Below are 17725 nucleotides of genomic sequence, written 5' to 3' on the forward strand. Positions count from 1 at the left end.
GAGATGAGGCAGAGTGCGCAGGAGCGAAACTCGCCGTTAGTGGAGGGTGCTGCAACTGCCTCACCTGTTGCTTGACTGCGGCGAAGTCGCTATAAGCCTCCTTGAGACGGATGAGTCGAGCCTGGCTAAGGAAGAATTCAACATGGATAGAGAGAAGAGCTGAGCAGCATTTGACTGTCTCCTTGACAGTTCTTCCGTCTGCTGCTGCGTCCGCGTCTCCAGGTATGTGCGGGCTCTGCTGCTGCATATCCGCCCAGGCCCGCATGAAGAGCATATGCAGGTCGCCGAGAATCGAAGCCTCTCCGTATACATCGCTGTCGTCACGGACACTACGGATACTCCCCACCTGGCCCTGGCCCTCGCACCCGCCGCTAGGGGCAAACCGATGCCAACACAGGCTGCTGCCGCCTCTGCTGCCACTGCTGCTGCTCGGGGGCAGGCTACCGTTTTCCCTGGAAGAAGTCGGTAGTGGGGCATCAGTTGCTGTAGCAACTGCAGCAGCGTCACCAGACGGACGGGAAGAGCGGGTGCTGGGAATCCCTTCCGCACTGTCCACCAGCGACAGCACCGCTCTTGTGGTCTCTACACCGAGTGTTTGAAGCGCCCCAGGCGGCTGCAGTTGCTGCTGCTGCTCTTGCCGGTGGTTCTGCCGCAGTGGTTGCTGCCGCTGCTGCGCCTGCAGGCGCTGGTGCTGCTGGTTGAGGGCCCCAAGAATGTGCATATCGGCAACCTCATTATGGGAAGCATCCTTTTTGCCGATGGGAATGCCTGGGTGTATAGACAGCTTGTGCACCCGCTCTTCTGAAACCCAGGTAGCACAACATGGAGGCATCATATCAGCAGCACTGTATGACTGCAGCAGCAACCGCTCCACACGACCAACATCTTCAACCAGTTGGCTTCCGCCTTCCCCACTGACCTCGTCATCAAGAGCAAAGTGGCCCTCCCGCACAGGAAGCAGCTCGCAGGCTGCTGCCGGCTGCTGACGTTGCTCCGGCTCCTCCTTCACGAGGTCAGTCTTGCAAGAGACGAGGAAGAAGCGGTCATCAGGCAAAGGAATCAGTGGGTAACTCTCCTCCTGCCCCACACGCTTGGGAGACGTAGGAGACGACCCCCGTTCGCTGCTGCTGTTGCTGTTGCAGTTGCTGCTGCTGCTGCCCTTTGAAGGGATCCCATATGCCACCGGCACAAGTCCGATTTCAGGCCCGCATACTGCCTTTGCATTCTGGTTGCTGGTTTTGTTGCTGGCGCCTTTGCGGATATACGTGGCCCCCGCTTCCCTCTGTAGCAGCGGCCGACCCGTCGAAGCATCCAAGGGCCTACCCGAAGCATCTTCTTGCCAACACACTCGAAGGTCTACCGTCCAGCGACCGTTGAGTGCAAACGCTTCTCGAGGCATGAGGGCTCCCGAGAGGAGATGGATTACATCTTCCGCCTTGAGATCTGGGGAGGGCAAGCTGGAGGGGCTGGCTGAGCTGCAGCCGTCGCTGCTGCTGTTCACACTGCTGCCACCTGGTGCAACACGATATGCTGCAGATGGTGCTGCTGGAGCATCGGCTGCTGCTGCTGCTGCTGCTGCCACACAGGACCGGCGACGCGCCTCGCCAACGCTGCCATGACGATCCCGCTGAGGCAGCTGCACGGGGCGGCGCTGCTGAGCCCCATCTTCTGCCGTGCTGCTGCTGCTTGTAGACTTGCTACTGCCACGTAGCATGCGCAGAAGTTGGTTTGTTGCTCTATCCAGAAGACTCATAGGGCTGGTGCCCGACGAAGAGGCTCCACTGCTACTGCTGTTCCTGCTGCTGCCTGCGCTTGCATGCAGCGCGTCGCCCTCCCCAACAGGTGTAACCGGCTGCTGGGACAGCAACAACGGTTGCTGCATTCGGTTTTGTTGCTCGTTAACAGTTAACCTGCGAAGGACTGAACCTGGGACTATGGGGAAGCCCTTACAGCAACCTGCAGAACAGGGCACAACCTGCTGCTGCTGCTGCAGTTTCCCAAGAGCCTGTTTACCGCCATTTGTTGTCGACGCAGGAGGATCTTCAGTAGGCGACCCTGCTGCTACACCTGGGCCTGCAGGGCAGTGTCCTAGCGCGAAATGCTTGGCCACCGCGGTGTCTCTACAGCTAGGGGAATAATCCGCACCGTACCACGTGGGGGCGCTCCAGGCGCTGCTGACCTCCAGTGCCGGCACCCAGCTATCTTCCCCACCGCACAAGTCCCTGATGTCTTTCTCTATTTGTGCTGCTAAGGCCCTGCGAGCTTCCGCTGCAGCTTGTTGGGGTCCCATAACTGCTGCTGCAGGCGCCGCTGCTGCTGTGGCAGTTTGTGAAGCGGGTCTGGCAACATGCAGCGGAGGAGCAGTGCAGTACGAAGCAGAAGAGGCACTGGTAGCCGTCGCATCCAGGGTTTCGAGAGCATTCTGGGCAGCAAGAACTCGGCGCAGCAGGTGCCGCCTCGTGTCTGTGAGGGGCAGCGCCTCCACCGACAGCAAATGCCAGGGACACAGATCGCTGTTTGGTGAACGAAAGGTGACAGAGACGCCCGCGGCGTCAGGGTGAACTAGCAGTAGCCTATCCATCAAGTCTACCTGGCCGGCCTCCTGTCCAATGGGTAACCCACCTTGCTGCAGTTGCTGCTTCTTCATGTAGGTTGTTTCAGGGGCGTCCGTTGTGTCTGCTGCAGCAACCATTCGTGCATAGGGATGCGAACTCCGCACAAAAAGCTGCCCCACACTGCGGATCAGTTCCAGAGGATGGCCATGAGGCAGGCGGTTGGGTACCACTAGGCATTCCGGTTCAGTCTTACTTGCTCTGGTGCTGTTCATGCTATCCCTGGAGACTCCCCGCTGAGGTGTTTGCCTCCCATCCTCTACCAGAGGAGAAGAAGGCTTTGATGCCGCCGTAGTGCCTTGCTGCGGAAACTGCTGGACAGCATCACGCTGTTGCTGTTCGTGTTGCTGCTGCTGCCGCTGTACTCGGCTACTGCTGAAGCAACACTGAGAGAATGCCATGGCCTTTCGCTGCAAGCGCCGCGAATCTCTCCCTAGAAGCAGAAGCATGCGGTGGAGGGGAACTCTGGCTAAAGGCCACGTGCTGCACCCTCCACAGTGGTTCAGTGCTGCTGTTGCTGCTGTAGAGTTCTTCATAGCCGCTGTTGTCTGAATCTGCTGCGGCCCTCCCAGCGCGTACAGCCGCACCAGCAACTCGGATAAAAACGGTGCCAATCGCTCCACTGGGTACTCCTGTATTGCGAGTCTCGTATCATGCCCGGGGCGGGGTGTTAGTCTCCACCGGACCTCCCAGAGTTGCGCCAGGGCTCCTGTTATCTCTTCGCGGACGGCACAGAACTCCGTATCTGCCTGGAATGCTGCTGCTTCCACTTCTGTTGTTGTAGATGCTTCTGCCGTCAGTTGCTGCATTGCGTTCTCACCCAAGGCGGCAAACATCAACACTGCGACTGTCTGCGCAGCAAACAGGAGGGGTGCCGGGAGCCACTTGAAGAGCATGCCCCGTAACAGAGTCTCCTCCCAGAAGGGGCCTACTGATAGGCCCAGCAGATCCCCTTCTATGCTCTCCACTATCATACACATATCAGTCATACTAATCAGGTCCGCCATATGCCACAGACACAGACAAGCCACTCGCCGCCGCAACTGTGCCTCATCAGCAGACGCCAATGGCCGCGGGGGGACACAAACGGACCCTCTATCAGCGGCTGCAGCTGCTGCAGGTTCACCTCCTGAACTGCTACAGCCACCGACGTCCACGGAGTTGGCCCCCTCAGCGCTTAGCCACGGCGCGTTCTGAACATTCCACAGCATGCGCAGCAACAGCAACACCATTCGGTGCGGCAGGAACAGCAAGAAGGAAAGCAGCGAGAACACAAAACCCGGCAGCAGCAACAACAACAGTGGCAACAACAGCAGCAATATACCTCGACAAAACTCCTAGCAACAGCAAGAGCAGAAGCCTGAAGCGGTAACGGCGACACAGCGGCCATCGCATCTGCAGCCCCCACAAGCCCGAGGAATAGCGCTGGGTCAAATGCAGCCGCAGGCACAAGAGCAAGACTGCTGCAGGCCTCTCCTGCCGCCGCTGCTGCAGCAGCTTCCGTCCCAAGAGCTGCAGCAACTTGCGGATTCTTGCTTGCAGCACTCAGGACTTCAGGGTGCTGTGAAAAGTCCGAAACCAGCCACTGGAGCAACGCTACACTCAAGACGGGGGAAAACGAATGAGTCAAAGCATCGTAGACACCCTGCTCCTGCGCTGCTGCGGCAGCAGCTGTTGCTGCCTTGGGGTCGTGTAGTAGAGGGTCGAGTGCACCAGGGCTGCAGCAATGGGAAGGTCCTATGGCAGCGTATGCGTTGAACAGCTCTTGGCGATTGGCCGCAGAGACACAAAATTTCCATCCCCAGAGACTGGGGGCTGCGATATCTGCGCGGCTTGTGGTTGTGGTGGAGCTGCTTGCATTGTCAGCTGCCTTGCTGCCGTTGCTGCTTCTCCCGCTGCTGCTGCCGGTGGCACTGTGGAATAATTTAAGGCCCATGCTAGCTTGGTCACAAGCGTGCTGCAGCCGCATATACTCATCGGCAATAAGCGCAGCCTGCCGTGCTGCCGCTTCTGCACCGCCCTCCTCCCCCCAGTGGGGGAGTGCCGCCGTAGCAGTACCTGCAGCTGGATCCGCGTCTCCTGTTGTTGCAGCTCCTGCTCCTGCTTCTGGAGATACTGCAGCCATCGCCGCAGCCTGGGGGGACCAGCTGTCTGCAGGCAGCAGAGGGGATGTCAATTCTGGAGACAGCCACATCCCAGGGCCGTCGCTGGGGGCCGCGGGATCCGGCAGTGGTGCGGCGCTGCAGCAGAGTCCGAAGGAAGCAAAGGAGCAGTCGAAGCCGAAGCCAGGAAGCACCAAAGGCCTTCCCCACACCCGAAGAGAACTCCCGCTGCGAGGGTATACACACGGCACAACACATGACGTGCGAACTGCAGCACAATAAGCAACAAATGCAACTCCAGCTGGAGATGCTCCTATTGCTGCTGCCACACACACAACAGCAGATATATATGGACAAGCCAAACCCGCCGGAAGCCCAACTGCAGCTTGGGGACATTTCCTCGACAAAACCATTTCAGGTGTATACATAGAAACGGCCCAAACTGAAGAAACAGCAACAGAAATGAAAGTTACCTGTATGCAGCAACACACGCTTCCTCCCCCTGAGAATAAAACCTCAGAGCGTCACCAAGGCGAGTGCCGCTGAGACGGCAGAAGCGGAGGACGCAACCGCGGGCCCATGAAAAGTCAGGAGACAACTCCCCCCCACATAAAGGGGAAACGCCCAGGCAGAAGGCACCATCCTTGCTGTCTATGCTGTTGTGGCCGCTAAGATCGCTGCAGTTGGTTTCCTCCAAACGAAGGGCATCTGAGCCTGGGTGGATCTCATTGTGCTGCTGCTCTTGTGCATGCTGTTGCTGCTTTTGCTGCTGCTCGCCTGCCGCAGTTGCCCAACTGTGCGGGACACAGGCCTCTGCGCTGGCGCTGAAGGATGCAACAGGGCTGTATGGGTGAGATGTCTCCTGCCCCATCTCGTACAACAGCATCGATGGGTTCAAGAAGCCTTGGCGCGAAAGCCGCACGGGATCGACTCCCACAAGCGGTGGGGTGGAGGCAGCGCTGCGCCGCAGCACCTGACCAGTGGACCGCCCGTTGATGGTCTGACGGAGGACCAGCGGCCGCGGGGGGGAAGGGAGAGGCGGGTGAAGCAGTTCCGACGCCACCTGCCGCAGCACGCTTCGTGCCGCTTCAGGTGCTGTCATCTGCGCTGTGTCTTCCTCGACCTCGTCTTTCGGCGCTGCGTCTGACTCTGCTTCTGCTGCTTCTCCTGTTTCTGTCCCCTCTTTTCGCTCCTGAGCCTCCACAAGCGCCCTGAAGGCGCCGAACTCCGAATTGAAGTGAAGCTCCAGAAGCCCGACAGACATCAGCCCCACCAGGCACAGGCTCCTCAGCTGTATGAGGAGCTCGGCGCCCAAACGGACGTTCGGCAACGAACGGGGCACCACAGCCCAGAATCGGGCCTGCTGTTGCAGCAGGACTTGCTGCTTCTGCTGCTGAGGTTCTTGTTCTGCTGCGTCTGCAGCGCGCAACACCCGCACCAGGAGCTCCGCCACAACTGGTCGAAGAGACGGCCGTGCCCTAAGGAGGTCGGCCAACGTGCGTAAAAGCTGCGGCCACAGAGCTAGCGCAGCTTTGGGTTGCTGCAATAGCAGTTGTAGCAGCAGGTTCTGAGCCTGGGTTGCTGCCTCCCATTGAAAGCAACGAACCGCTGCAGTAAGGCCCTGCCGCTGTTGGGTATCGACCGGCAGCTGCACCTGCAGCACCGGCTGCTGCTGCAGGGCTGTCCTTGTGGCTTCGGTGCACAGTCGAAGGACTTGCTGCTCTTGCTGATGCTGCTCGTCAGCTGCTGCTGCTGCTGCTGCTGAAGCAGGAGCAGTACACGAAGCGTGGGGAGGAGGCATAGAGGAGACACAATCGTCAGGGTCTGCGAACAGGAACCTGTGGAGTTGTTGCAGCGTGGGCGGCAGGAGCAGCTCTAGGTGTCTGTTGAGATGTGAAGAGAAGTAGACTGCCATGTCCTTGCGGCCTGCAGCAGCGCCTCCTACTGCCACAAAACGCGGAGGGTTTGTTGCTGCAACAGGAGTGCTCAGCCGCCAATACAGCACCTGTCCGTTCACGTAGATTGTCCCCTTGAAGCGCAGCGCGCTCGCACCGGAGCCAGCCACCCGGTGTATGTCCACGTACCATCTGCCATCGTCCCCACAGATGCTGCTGCTGCCGCCATCAGATTTAGAAGAAGCGTGTACTGCAACGGCAGGTCCCCTGGCCGGGGACGGCGATCGCCTGGCGGGTTCGGTCTTGGCACTTCCGCTCCAGTGTCCTTTCACATAGCTGCTGATTAGAAGACTGTCCGAAGAAGCAAACAGCTGCCCGTCGACGCCGGATCCAGCCGAGCTGCTGCTACTGCTACTTTTGCTGTTGGATGAATCTTGGTATCTGGCCTGGATGACAAGAGGCCATACGTTTTCATCGGACATGAGGATGAGCGTCAAGAACTTGGCGTTGGGGCTACGAAAGCCCTCCACGCGCAGTGTCTCGGCATCTTTGTGATACAGGGGGAAGAGGCCCGTGCAGTCGAGCCGCGCCAAATGCTGACGAGTTAGCGCGGGCAACGAAGCAGGAGCTTCTATAGCCTGGATAACTGCGGGGTTCCCCTTGGGGGGTTGAGGAGAAACCAGGCTGCTCGGCAGACACAGCAGCACGCCAGCAGCAGCAGCACCTTCAGCACCTCCGTGCAACCGATTCGTCACCCACGCCTCCACCCGCTCATCTGGAGGAGGCAGAGGCCGCAACGCATCTGCACGCAGGGCTCCCCACAGACCTGTTGGCCCTTCACTGCTGCTGTTGGTGCTGCTGCTGCTGGTGCGGCTGCCGTTCGTACTGCTGCTACTAGGTACGGGGCTGGCGCTCAGGCTGGCATTCGGTGGATCCGCATCGGCGCCAGAGGCATCCCGACCACCAGAACCTGCTGAAACAGCAGCAGCAGCAACAGGTTGCTGCCAAACGAAGATGCCCTTGTGTACGCTTGGTGGGTCTTCGGGCAGCAGCAGCGTGCGGCTGCCGTCGACGCGCCAGACGGACTTTCTTCTGTTCAACACCGCTTTGTACATATGGCAGAGCTTACAGTAGTCGAAGTCATCAATTCTGAAGATAGAGGAGAAGGACACGTACGCACCAGTTCCGTAAGAAGAGATACACCGTTGCCACCCGCAAGAAGCCACGGCAGCAGCAGCATAGATCATCACTAAACAGGGAAGAACAGCAACAGAAAGTGTAGGGCAAAAAATGAATGACGCCCGAGGGGCTTAAGGCGGATAAAGAAACTCAGAGACAAACGGAGAGATGCGGATGGCAACAGAGCACCCATAACCCTCCCAACACGTCCTCGTAATATGCGAAGGAAGAAAGCAGCAGCAACAGCAGCAGCAACATTTGCTGCTGTTTGGATGCTTACTTGCAGCGGTGTCTCTGTGCACCTGTCCAGGAGCGAAATTCCATGAGGCCTGCTGCACATCTGCCTTCAGGGTTCAAACCGTCACAACGCCATTTCCCTTCAACCTCCGGAGGGCGAACACTACAGAGGCGCCCGCCACAGCGGGGACATCTCACCACGAGTTGCCCCGCGGGTCCCCCGAAAGGTGCCAAACTAAAGGCATCGTCTCCATACAAGCACTCATCTACACACGACAAAGAGTAAGGCACGCGACCACCAGCAACAGCATCTGCACCAGCGCTCGAGGAAGCGGCACTTGCAGCTGTTGCTGCAGCACCCACTGCTGCTCCCGGTGGACCAACTCGAGTGCCTCCTGCTGTGCCGCCAGCGTGACCCGCAGATGGCCAACCAGTGGCCCGCCGAGACCCCAAGGAAGAAACGCTAAGCCCGGCGCAACGGCAGCACAGCCCCAAAGAGCCCAAACCAGAAGAACCCCCAGAAGCGTCTCCTCCTTCAAGGTTGTAACACGATAGCAGCAAGCGGCAAAGCCGTGCCTTTGCTGCCAGACGCAAATGGGCACTGCGCACAGAAGGATAGCCTCCTGTGTGTCTCCGCTTCAAACGAGAATGCTGCTGAGTCTGCTGCAGCTGCTGCCAGCGGGATGGCGGCAAAAGCACGCACTCACTGTCACTTAAAGCCCTCCTCAAGGGCTCCTGCCCACTTCCAGCGGCAGCCGCAGCAGCAGCCACGGCATCCACTGCTGCTGAAGTGCTGCCGACGGAAGTCGAGAGGCCGCGTGACAACGCGCGCAGCCTACGGGAAGGCCCATCGCCGTTGCTGCCGATGCAGCTTCTGAAGCTGCTGCTGCAGCTGCTGCTCTCGCTGCTACGCCTGCCCAGCTTCGAATCCACGGTGAGCCGGTGTGGCTGTTGCTGCAACAGCTGCTGCTGCTCGTTTGTAGCTGGCGTAGCTGCCTCCGCAGCCGGCAGAAGCCCAAACGGGAAAGCTGCAAGGGACGCTGCAGCTGCAGGAAGTGGCCGTACACTAGCAGGAGAGCCCCTGGGCCTCGTGAGGATTGAAGGTCTCCATAAAGGGGAGCCGCACAGCACGCAGCAACCGCCATTACAGTTGCTGCTGCTGCTGCTGCTGCTGCTGCTACTGCTGCTGCTGCCGGTTCGCGATGGTGGTACTCTGTCTCCCCAACGGCCCATGGGCCCCTCCCAGTCAGACACAGTCTCACCTGCGCTGTGTATGTCCTCAAACGTCAAGCTTGGCTCAGCTGCGCGCAACCGCCGCCGCACTAAAGCAGCCTCCCACAAGCTTCCAGTGTTCCCTCCTGCATCTGCTCCCGCTGCTGCTGCTGCTGCTGCTGAATCTCCGCCCTCACCCCAGCCTCCCCGAGGACGGCGACCGGCATACCTTGTTCGGCTGCTGCTTACGTAGCTGTCGCTGCTGCTGCTGCTGCTGCTACGGCTGCTGCTGCTCGGCGTGCGGGGCCTGCGGAGCGTGCGGCGGACACCGACGACGCGCAGTACCCTTGTCGAGCCGGTTTGTGCCGCAGTTTCTGTGGTAGCGCCAGTAGCAGCAGCAGAAGCAGCAGAAAGGAGCTGCTGCAAGAACGATCGGGCTTCGGCCTCCCCAGACTCCCCATCGTCCTCTGTCCATTCTGCTGCATCCTCCGACTCTGCTGTCGGCTGCTGCCTTTGCTGCTGCCTCGCAGCACTGCCGTTACCGCCGTTGCGTCCGCTTCTGTTGCTCGTGGTGCTGTTGCTACTGCTACTATTGCTGTTGGTGTTGCTGCTGCTGTTGCTGTAGCTGCTGTTGCTGCTGTTGCTGTTACCGTTGCTACTGTCGTCGAGCATCCCACGGAAGAACCGCAGGAGCGTCACTGCATCTTCGCTTTCCAGTTGAATTGTCCCGTCAGCCCATGCCTCCTCTTCTAGTGGCAGCACAAGCTGCAGGTCTCCTTCTCTGAGAGACCCGTTTGTTTCTGAGTCACTCTCTCTCTCCTGTTCACCTCCTTCCCCAGAGCTCGACGCGGCAGCAGGCCGCCGCGAAGCAGCAGCTGCTGCAGCTGACGGCCGCCGTCGCATCACTGCAATCACCACCCGCTGCTGCTGCTGCTGCTGTTGTTGCCGATCAGACATTTCCCCATCCGAGCCTCTATCGGTCCAGCTCTCGAGCGAGTCCGCGTCGACGTCACCCCTTCTCCACTCCTGGCGCAGCAACAGCTGCTGCTGCTGCTGGTGGTGCTGCTGCTGCCGCCCCTCTGAATCCGTCTCCCCTTCGCTGCTTCCCTCCCACACGGAATAGGTCGGGACGAGTGAGCGCCGCACGCGCCCTGCAGAGTCCAGGCGTTGAACACATACATCAACGGGCCCAGTAGGAAAATTAGGTGCTCTTGTCCTGCTACCGGATGTTGCTGCTGCGTGCGTTTTAGAACGTCTCTTCGGGCCTTTCGTGCACGCGCCGCAACAGCGGGTAAGCAAGAACTGCTGCTCCAGCTGCCCCGTGCTCACGTGACCCTTGTAAGGCGGCGGCTGACGCGTGACGGAAAAGGTAGAGGCATGTGCAGACTCCGTTGCAGCAGCAGCACCTGCAGTAGCCGCCAGGTCGTCAGCGAAGGCTTCGCAGTCTACTGCTCTCTGGCCTGACTGCAACACCCAGGCATACTCGACGGGGCACGTGTCTCCTGCTGCTTCCGCTGCAGTTGCTACGTCACTTGCGGAAACAGTCCTGTCTCCGCCTTTTTCAGCCGAATCTATAATCCAAGAAACATCACGCCGGGTCAGGCCTACACGTGCAGTCTGCCGCAGCAAACTCTTCAGCACCTTCTGACGAGCTGCCGCTCCTGTCGGTCCCTTCTGCAGGTGCAGCAAAAGTCCTGGCAGCAATCCCGCCACCCGACACACTGCACTCCATGGCACCGCGCCTTCTGGGCACTGTTGCCAGCTGTTGGCCGCTGCAGCAGTAGCTGTAAAGGCTGCTGCAGCAGCAGCATGCGGAGCAGCAGCGCTGTAGATACACTTCAGCAGCTGCAACGAATTCTCATCACGCGCCGGCAGACACACAAAGCCCCACTGTTGAAGCATGCGGAGAAGCAGAGACACCCGAACCAATGCCCGAGGCCTCCGTCTAGGCTTAGCAGTAGTTGGACCTTCTGCACTCTCCCTGGACGCTGCTTTCGTTGCTGTCGTTGTCGCTGCTGTTGCTGCTGCAGATGCTCCCGCTAGTGTTGCCTCAAGAGGAGGGCATCGCTCCTTCGCTGCTGCTTCAGGATGCAGAGCTGCTCTTGCTGCTGCGGAAAGCAGCCGCATTAGTGTGAAAGAAACGTCAGCCTTGATGCCCTGTAGCTGTGCTGTGTCGCTATGCTGCCGAGACACCGAAGAGTCTCCATCGCAGCATGGCCGCAGCTGCAGGCTGTTGTCGGCAAATGGCTTCCGCTTCGTGCTGCTGTCCCGCTCATCGCCACCTGCAGCAGCCGCGGCAAGAGCCGCGGGGTTTGGAGCAGCCCGAAGCAGCGGCAGCGCGCAAGCTGCCATAGGAGACACCTCCTGCAGCATCAAGGAAACAAATCGGTAGGCCGAGCCTTCTTCTGCAGTAAGGGCAAGGCACATCCTGCCCTCGCTGTCAGTCTTGTGCAGCGCTGGGCAAATCGGTTGATGTTCCTGTTCCTGCGGCTTTTGCTGCAGCTGTTGGCGCTGCTGCTGCACCACTTCAGCAGCTGCAGAGACAGCACCTACAACGTGGATCAGGTCGCCTAACAGGCTGAGGCGAAGGGCTCTTGCCTCGCTGCTGGCAGCGTGCTGCGGTGTATCTGCTGCCCGCAGAGAGGTGTCTCCTCTCTCCCTACAGACGCGCACAAGGTCCTCCAGCAACTGCAGCAGAAACGCTGTCAGGGCTGCAGCAGCAACGGGCGGTAGCAGCTCCAATAGACGACAGCAAAACACATCCTCTTCCGCATCCGCCAGGATCTGCGGGCGCATCCGTTGCTGCATCCAGCTACCGCTGCTGCTGTCGCCGCTGCTGCTGCTACCGGTGCTACACTTTGCTGTTGTTGAAAGGGCAGTAGTGGGACCGGCTGCATCCTTCCTAGGCTGCACCACCTGTGGTTGCTCTTGCTGCTGCTGCTGCCGTTGCAGTTGCTGCTGTGAAGCATCCTCTGAGGCTACCGCAGGTGATAAGAGGGATTGCCAAAGGCGGCACAAGCTCTCATCGGGATCGAACAACTCCCACGCATCTGCCCAATAGTGCAGCAACACCGTCGGTGTAGCCCACGAGGAGAGCCCTTTCACTTTGCTGCTGTCCGCGGTCTTCGGCTGCTGCTGCTGCGCCTGCTGCGCCTGCTGCTGTTCCTGCAGCGGGGATGTGGTGGATGGAGAAGCTAGACCGGTTAACTCATGCAGCAACGCACGAGGCGATTGAGCCGTACTGCCAGTCTTAAGTGATAACACCCGCAGCACTGCCTGAGCCCGAGACACTGCTGCTCTCAGTCGCTGCAGGGTGTCTTCATCTGTCTCCCAATGCAAGAAGTGGTACACTTTGGTAGCACCAACAGCAGTTGCTGCTGCTGCATCTCCTTTCCCTGCTGCTGCTGCCCGTGCTTCTGCTTCCTTTGCTGATATCAACTCGCAAACCGGCAGAGGCTGCACGCGGAAACCAGCGGATGCTGCAGCAACCGACTGGACTGCATGCTGCAGCTGCTGCAGCAGACCCGCGAGAAATTCGCCTCCCGCTGCTCGCAGCTGCGAAAGAGCGTCTGCTGAGACGTCGTTGTGTTGCCCCTGCAGCTGCTGCTGCAGCTTCTCGCCTACTTTTGCTCCCCTCCGCAGGTCCTGCAGAACAAGTGCCCGTTGCAGCTTTGCACTCTGCGACTGCAACTCCCACTGGCCAAAGAGACCAGCCCACTGCCATTGTAGCAAGTGTTGCAGGTCCGTCCGCGACTGCTGCTGCTGGTGCTGTTTCTGCTGCTGCTGCTGCTGCTGTAGCTGCTGTCGTTGCTGCAGCTGTTGCATCTGCCGACGTGCAGTGGCCAGGTTGCATGGGTCTCTGATGGGCAACTGCTGCAGCGGCACACGAATAAAAGAAGATGACGACCCCACGTCGCCCCCCGATGTTGTCGTGAGGAGTTCTTTAAGGGAGTGCCGCCTGCGAAGACCTTTGGCGATTTGCTCAGATTTGCGGTGTACAGACACCGAAAAGCCACTCGCGAACGGCTCTAACGTAACCACACACAGGTGCAAAGAACGCATGGGATCTAAAGGAGGAAAGTATTGCTCGGGGGTTCCCCCTGCCACTCCGGATGCTGCTGGTGCTCCTGTTGCTGTTGTTGTTGCTGCTGCTGTGCGGGGGGCGGCTCGGTGGATGACGGCGTGTGGCAGCAACAGACGTGCAGGCCTGAGGGCTTTGTCGAGGGTACGAAGCTTCACTGTACCCTTCTTAGGTACCGGGAGTGCGACAATATCTATTGCAGCAGGAAATGCATCGGGGACGGCAGATGCATTCAATGCTTTGGGGCTGGTTTGCAAGGCAGCCCGCCCGAACACGGAGGTTAGGTGCTGCTGCAGAGAGCTATCATTACACTGCATCAAGTAACGCACATACGCATGCAGTCCTGCTGCTAGTACAACACGAAGCGGCAGCAACGGCAACAAACGTACCGCCCACAGCAGCAGCAGCAGCAGCAGGGCTACCAACAGTAACAGGAGCAGCACTAGCACCAGCAGTAACAGCAGCAAAGGACTGGCATCATCAGGGACCAACAAAAGGAACACTTGCCTTCAGATTCTTCTGCAGCCGCGAGCCATTCTTGCCCCTTGGGGCAAAGGCCTCAAAACGCAGCAACTGCGGCTCCTTGTGCGACGAAGGCCGCTGCTGCCCTCGGCACAGACGCCTCACCTGCAGGCACCCAAGCAGCTACACCCCGGTCGTTTCTTCAGAAGATGCAGCAGCACCAGCAGCAACAGCAACGAATGCATGCATAGAACGCAGGCGCAGCCACATCAGCAACTCCAACATCCACAACGCCCAAGACACCCGTAGCAGCAGCAGAAGCAACAGCAGCAGCACTAGGTAGGGAGGGTTGGCTGACATCATATCCAGTGAGAGCCACGACTTCGGCCTCTGCTGTGGGCAAAGAAATTTCTAGGCGCCACCAACTGGGGCTGTCCAGGTCCAAGGGAAAGACACAACGCAGCAGCACATAACGCAGCGAGACACTGCTCCCCCAAGGACGAAGCAAACTTAGAGAGCAACTAGCTGCTGCTGCTGCTGCTGCTTCTCCAACTCCAGTTGCTTCTGCTCCTGCTTCTGGCCGGCCTCGTGCGGCTTCCATCGCAACGACGGAGGCTTTCAAGCGATCGCTATCCTGCAGCTGTTGCTGCGTGTCTGCAGCAGCTGCTGCTGCCGGAGCTCCTGTGCAGCCTTCCCCTTCGCGTACTCCCAAGCCAGTGAGTGACGCCATGTGCCAAGAAGGAGGGTTCGGCAGCAACGGTGCTGCAGCAGCAGCAATATCGAGGGTGTTTGCTGCAGCGGAATGGCCGCAGCGTCTGCAGGGGCTGCTAGCAGCAACAACAGCTGCGTGTACAAGACGCAACGACAGGCGACCGAGGAGAGGGCGACCGCAGCAAGCCGTCGCCACCAGACGTTGCAGCAGCTCTTCGTGCTTCTGCTGCAGTAGCCATAGCCCGATGAGTCGCCTCTGCGCGTGTTGTACCAGCCACCGCAACAGCTGCTGCAGCAGACACACCCCAACTGTCTCTGCCACCAGGCACAAGGAAGGTCTTCGCTTCGTTTTGGAGCCAACCACCTTATGCCGCCGTCGCCGCCGCTGCTGCTGCAGCTGCTGCTGCTGCCGCTGCTCGGGCGAAATTACACATAGCCACATCATGTCCGAAAGGAATGAAGCACCCAGACCCACTCCCGGAGACTCCTGTTGCAGCAGCGTGGGTGTCATGTGCAGGTAGTGGTCTGCTGCCGCCTGTACAATTCCCGGTGACACTTCTGCTGCTGCTGCTGCACCTGTGGATGGTGACACGCTGAGCAGACGCAGGAACTGTGAAGCGTTACTGCGGGCCACCGAAGGCTCCTGGTGCTCCTGCTGCTGCTCTTCTGGAGCTGCAGCCTCCACACTATTCGGTACACCACCTGCTGCTGTCCTTCCTGTTGCTACTCCTGCTGCAGCTGCTGCTGCACTCGATCCCTGCTGTTGGGGGGAGTGCTCGAGGTGGGGCAGAGCCCAGCGGAGGGCTCTCGCAATTTCCTCTAATGCGACCTGCATGGGTGATAGCATTGTATTTTTGCAGCAGCAGCAGTCCTTGTTCCTGCTGCTGGTGTCACTTTGTTGCGGAGTTTGTTGCTCTTTTTCTAAGGGCCTGGGGGCGTCTTCCTCGGCAAGACAGGTTGATGCAGCAGAGCCGCAGGCAGCAAGACAAGCCCTGAATGCAAGCCATAGGCGATCGCAGCAATTTGCTGCTGCCTCCAACCATAGCTTTTGAATTTGCAGTGCTTCTGCTGCTTCCTTTGCCACCCGCAGCTGCGCCCGCAGCCCCAAGTGAAGTTCGCTTAAGACACCAGAGCCAAGAGAAGCGGGCAGAGAAGCTGCTGCCGCACGAAGGCTCCGCCGCTGTGCAGCCTGCAGCACGCGAGGCATCGGCTGCTGCAGCTCCCCAAACAACCCAAGCAAGGAGAACAAATTCTTGCTGCTGCACCCACCACCTGTCCCTGCTGCTCCTGCTGCTGTCGACGGAGCAATACGCAGCGCAGCTGCCACACGCACACCTGGAGGACAAGTCCTTGAAGGCGCCTTGGTCCCCTCCAGGAAAAACAGGCACCCACACTCACAGTAACACGGTCCCTGCTGCTGCTGCTGTTCCTTCTGCTGCTCTTCATCCCCTGCGGACTCAGCGGCTTCCGCCCTGGCGAGCCTGCAGCGGCAAGAGGCAGCAGCTTCAGCAGCAGCCATGAGGGCCTCTTGAGAGGGGCCCCACACTCGCAGAAGGGGCTGCGCAGGTACTCCCTTAAGAGGGGAAGGTGTTCTGTGCGTGAAGGTGACAATCCTCTCCGTTGCTGTTCCTGCTGCTGTTGTTGATGTCAGTACGGTAGCTTCAATCCTATGCAAGTCCCTGGCTTGATCCTCGCGCCCTGCTGCTGTTGCTGCTGCTGATGCAGCTCCTGCTGTTCCTGCTCCTGCTGTTCCTGCTCCCGTTGTTGCTGTCCCTGATCCGGCCGTCGCTGTTTCTGGTGTCGTTGTTCCTGCAGCTGATGGTCCTGCTGTGGCGGCTCCGTCTGTTGCTGTTGCTCCTGCTGTTGTCGTTGCTGCTGCTGCTGCCGTGCCGGAATCTTCTCTATCGCCCACCCCTGGCAATGCAGGTGGCGCAACAGCAAACCTGTCCTCCAGAGGCAGCGACAAACGGGCTGCAGCATCTGCAGGTCCTGGTGTGTCAACGACACCCAATGCAACGACGCTGCGTTTATTCTTGCTGCTGCTGCTGCTGCTGCTGCTGCTGCTGCCGGCTGCCGCTAGCTCCTGCCCCGACAACTCAGCAAGCGCAGCACCCACTGTCCTAACCCACACCTCCACGAAGCAAGGCCCCTTTGCTGTCTGCAGCAGCAGCCGCTGGGTCCTCGTGAAGTGCTGTTGGAGCAAACGGGCGCCGCGAGTGCTGATGCGGATTGGTGCACATCCCTGAGGTGCTGTGGGGACTTCTTCCCAAGGAGACCCTCTGTGCCATCCCGTCAAACCCGAGGTGCTGCTGCTGCACTGATCTGCTGCTGAAGCTGCTGCGGCTGCGGCTGCTGCTGCACGTGCTGACGCTGCTCCTGCTGCTGTTGCATCACACGAGACTGGCAGAAAAACAACGGCCGCGTCTACCAAGGCCTCACTCGGGCAAACGCACGCTTGCCTACTGCTGCTGCTGCTGCTGCTGCCACGGCGGCCCCCGTCAGCTGCAGACGTTCGAGGAGCCTTCGTTGTGTGTGCTGGTGTTGATCCTGCTGTTGTTGCTGTTGCTACTGCTATTTCTGCGGCTGTTGCTGTTGCCGCTGTGTCTTGGGCCACTAAGGCAGCCTGCCACGACAGCAGCCGTTGCAACGCGTCGCCCGTCGACCGCATGACAGTCGCACAGCAACTGCTCACAGACGCTACGTCTTCGGCAGCAGCTGCTGCAGCACAAGCCCTCGACGCTGCTGCTGTGGCATCACCGTCGCCTCTGGGCGAAGTGCGATCTGCCACGCTCTGCTTCTGCTGCTGCTGCTGCTGCCTTTCCAAGCTGGATTTAAGCAGCAGCATAAGGAGGTGGAGGAGGTGGGGAACGAGCCATGCCCTCTCCACAACAGCATTTGCTGCTGTCAGCCCCTGAGCATCCACCCCAACGCTGCGGAGCACCTGGAAAGCAGCAGCAGACCCGCTCCCCCAAAGGTGTGCAGCAAGAGATTCGCAGAGAGCTGCCAATCCCGCCACTGACGAGATGCCGCCACAGCGGCTGCGACGGTCCTGCAGCAGCAGACGTGCCACAGGAGGAACCCAAGGAAGCTGCTGCTGCTGCAGCTGCTGCAACTGGTGATGCAGTGGCTGAGGATCACCATCGCAGTCGGGACGCCCTTCGAACAAATACGCGTAGAAGGGGCGGCAAACCACTTCATAGTCCGTCACCAAACACCTGCAGCACATGCCGCAGC

General features: G+C 59.6%; 1 protein-coding gene across 1 annotated transcript in view; it reads right to left on the reverse strand.

The window, feature by feature from the left end:
• The window catches only part of EMWEY_00004320 (hypothetical protein, conserved), a gene marked incomplete at both ends in the record, with an annotated part of 33338 nt that overhangs the window by 6096 nt on the left and 9517 nt on the right, over positions 1 to 17725 (reverse strand). The window contains 5 exons of the mRNA XM_013477936.1: positions 65 to 3805; positions 3937 to 4942; positions 5188 to 7758; positions 8069 to 13629; positions 14139 to 17706. Coding sequence (XP_013333390.1) covers positions 65 to 3805; positions 3937 to 4942; positions 5188 to 7758; positions 8069 to 13629; positions 14139 to 17706 — 16447 coding nt within the window. The remainder of the gene's footprint in view (positions 1 to 64; positions 3806 to 3936; positions 4943 to 5187; positions 7759 to 8068; positions 13630 to 14138; positions 17707 to 17725) is intronic.

This window comes from Eimeria maxima, genomic scaffold (genome assembly GCF_000499605.1).
Source record: "Eimeria maxima Weybridge genomic scaffold, Emw_scaff23, whole genome shotgun sequence".
Classification (NCBI taxonomy): domain Eukaryota; phylum Apicomplexa; class Conoidasida; order Eucoccidiorida; family Eimeriidae; genus Eimeria; species Eimeria maxima.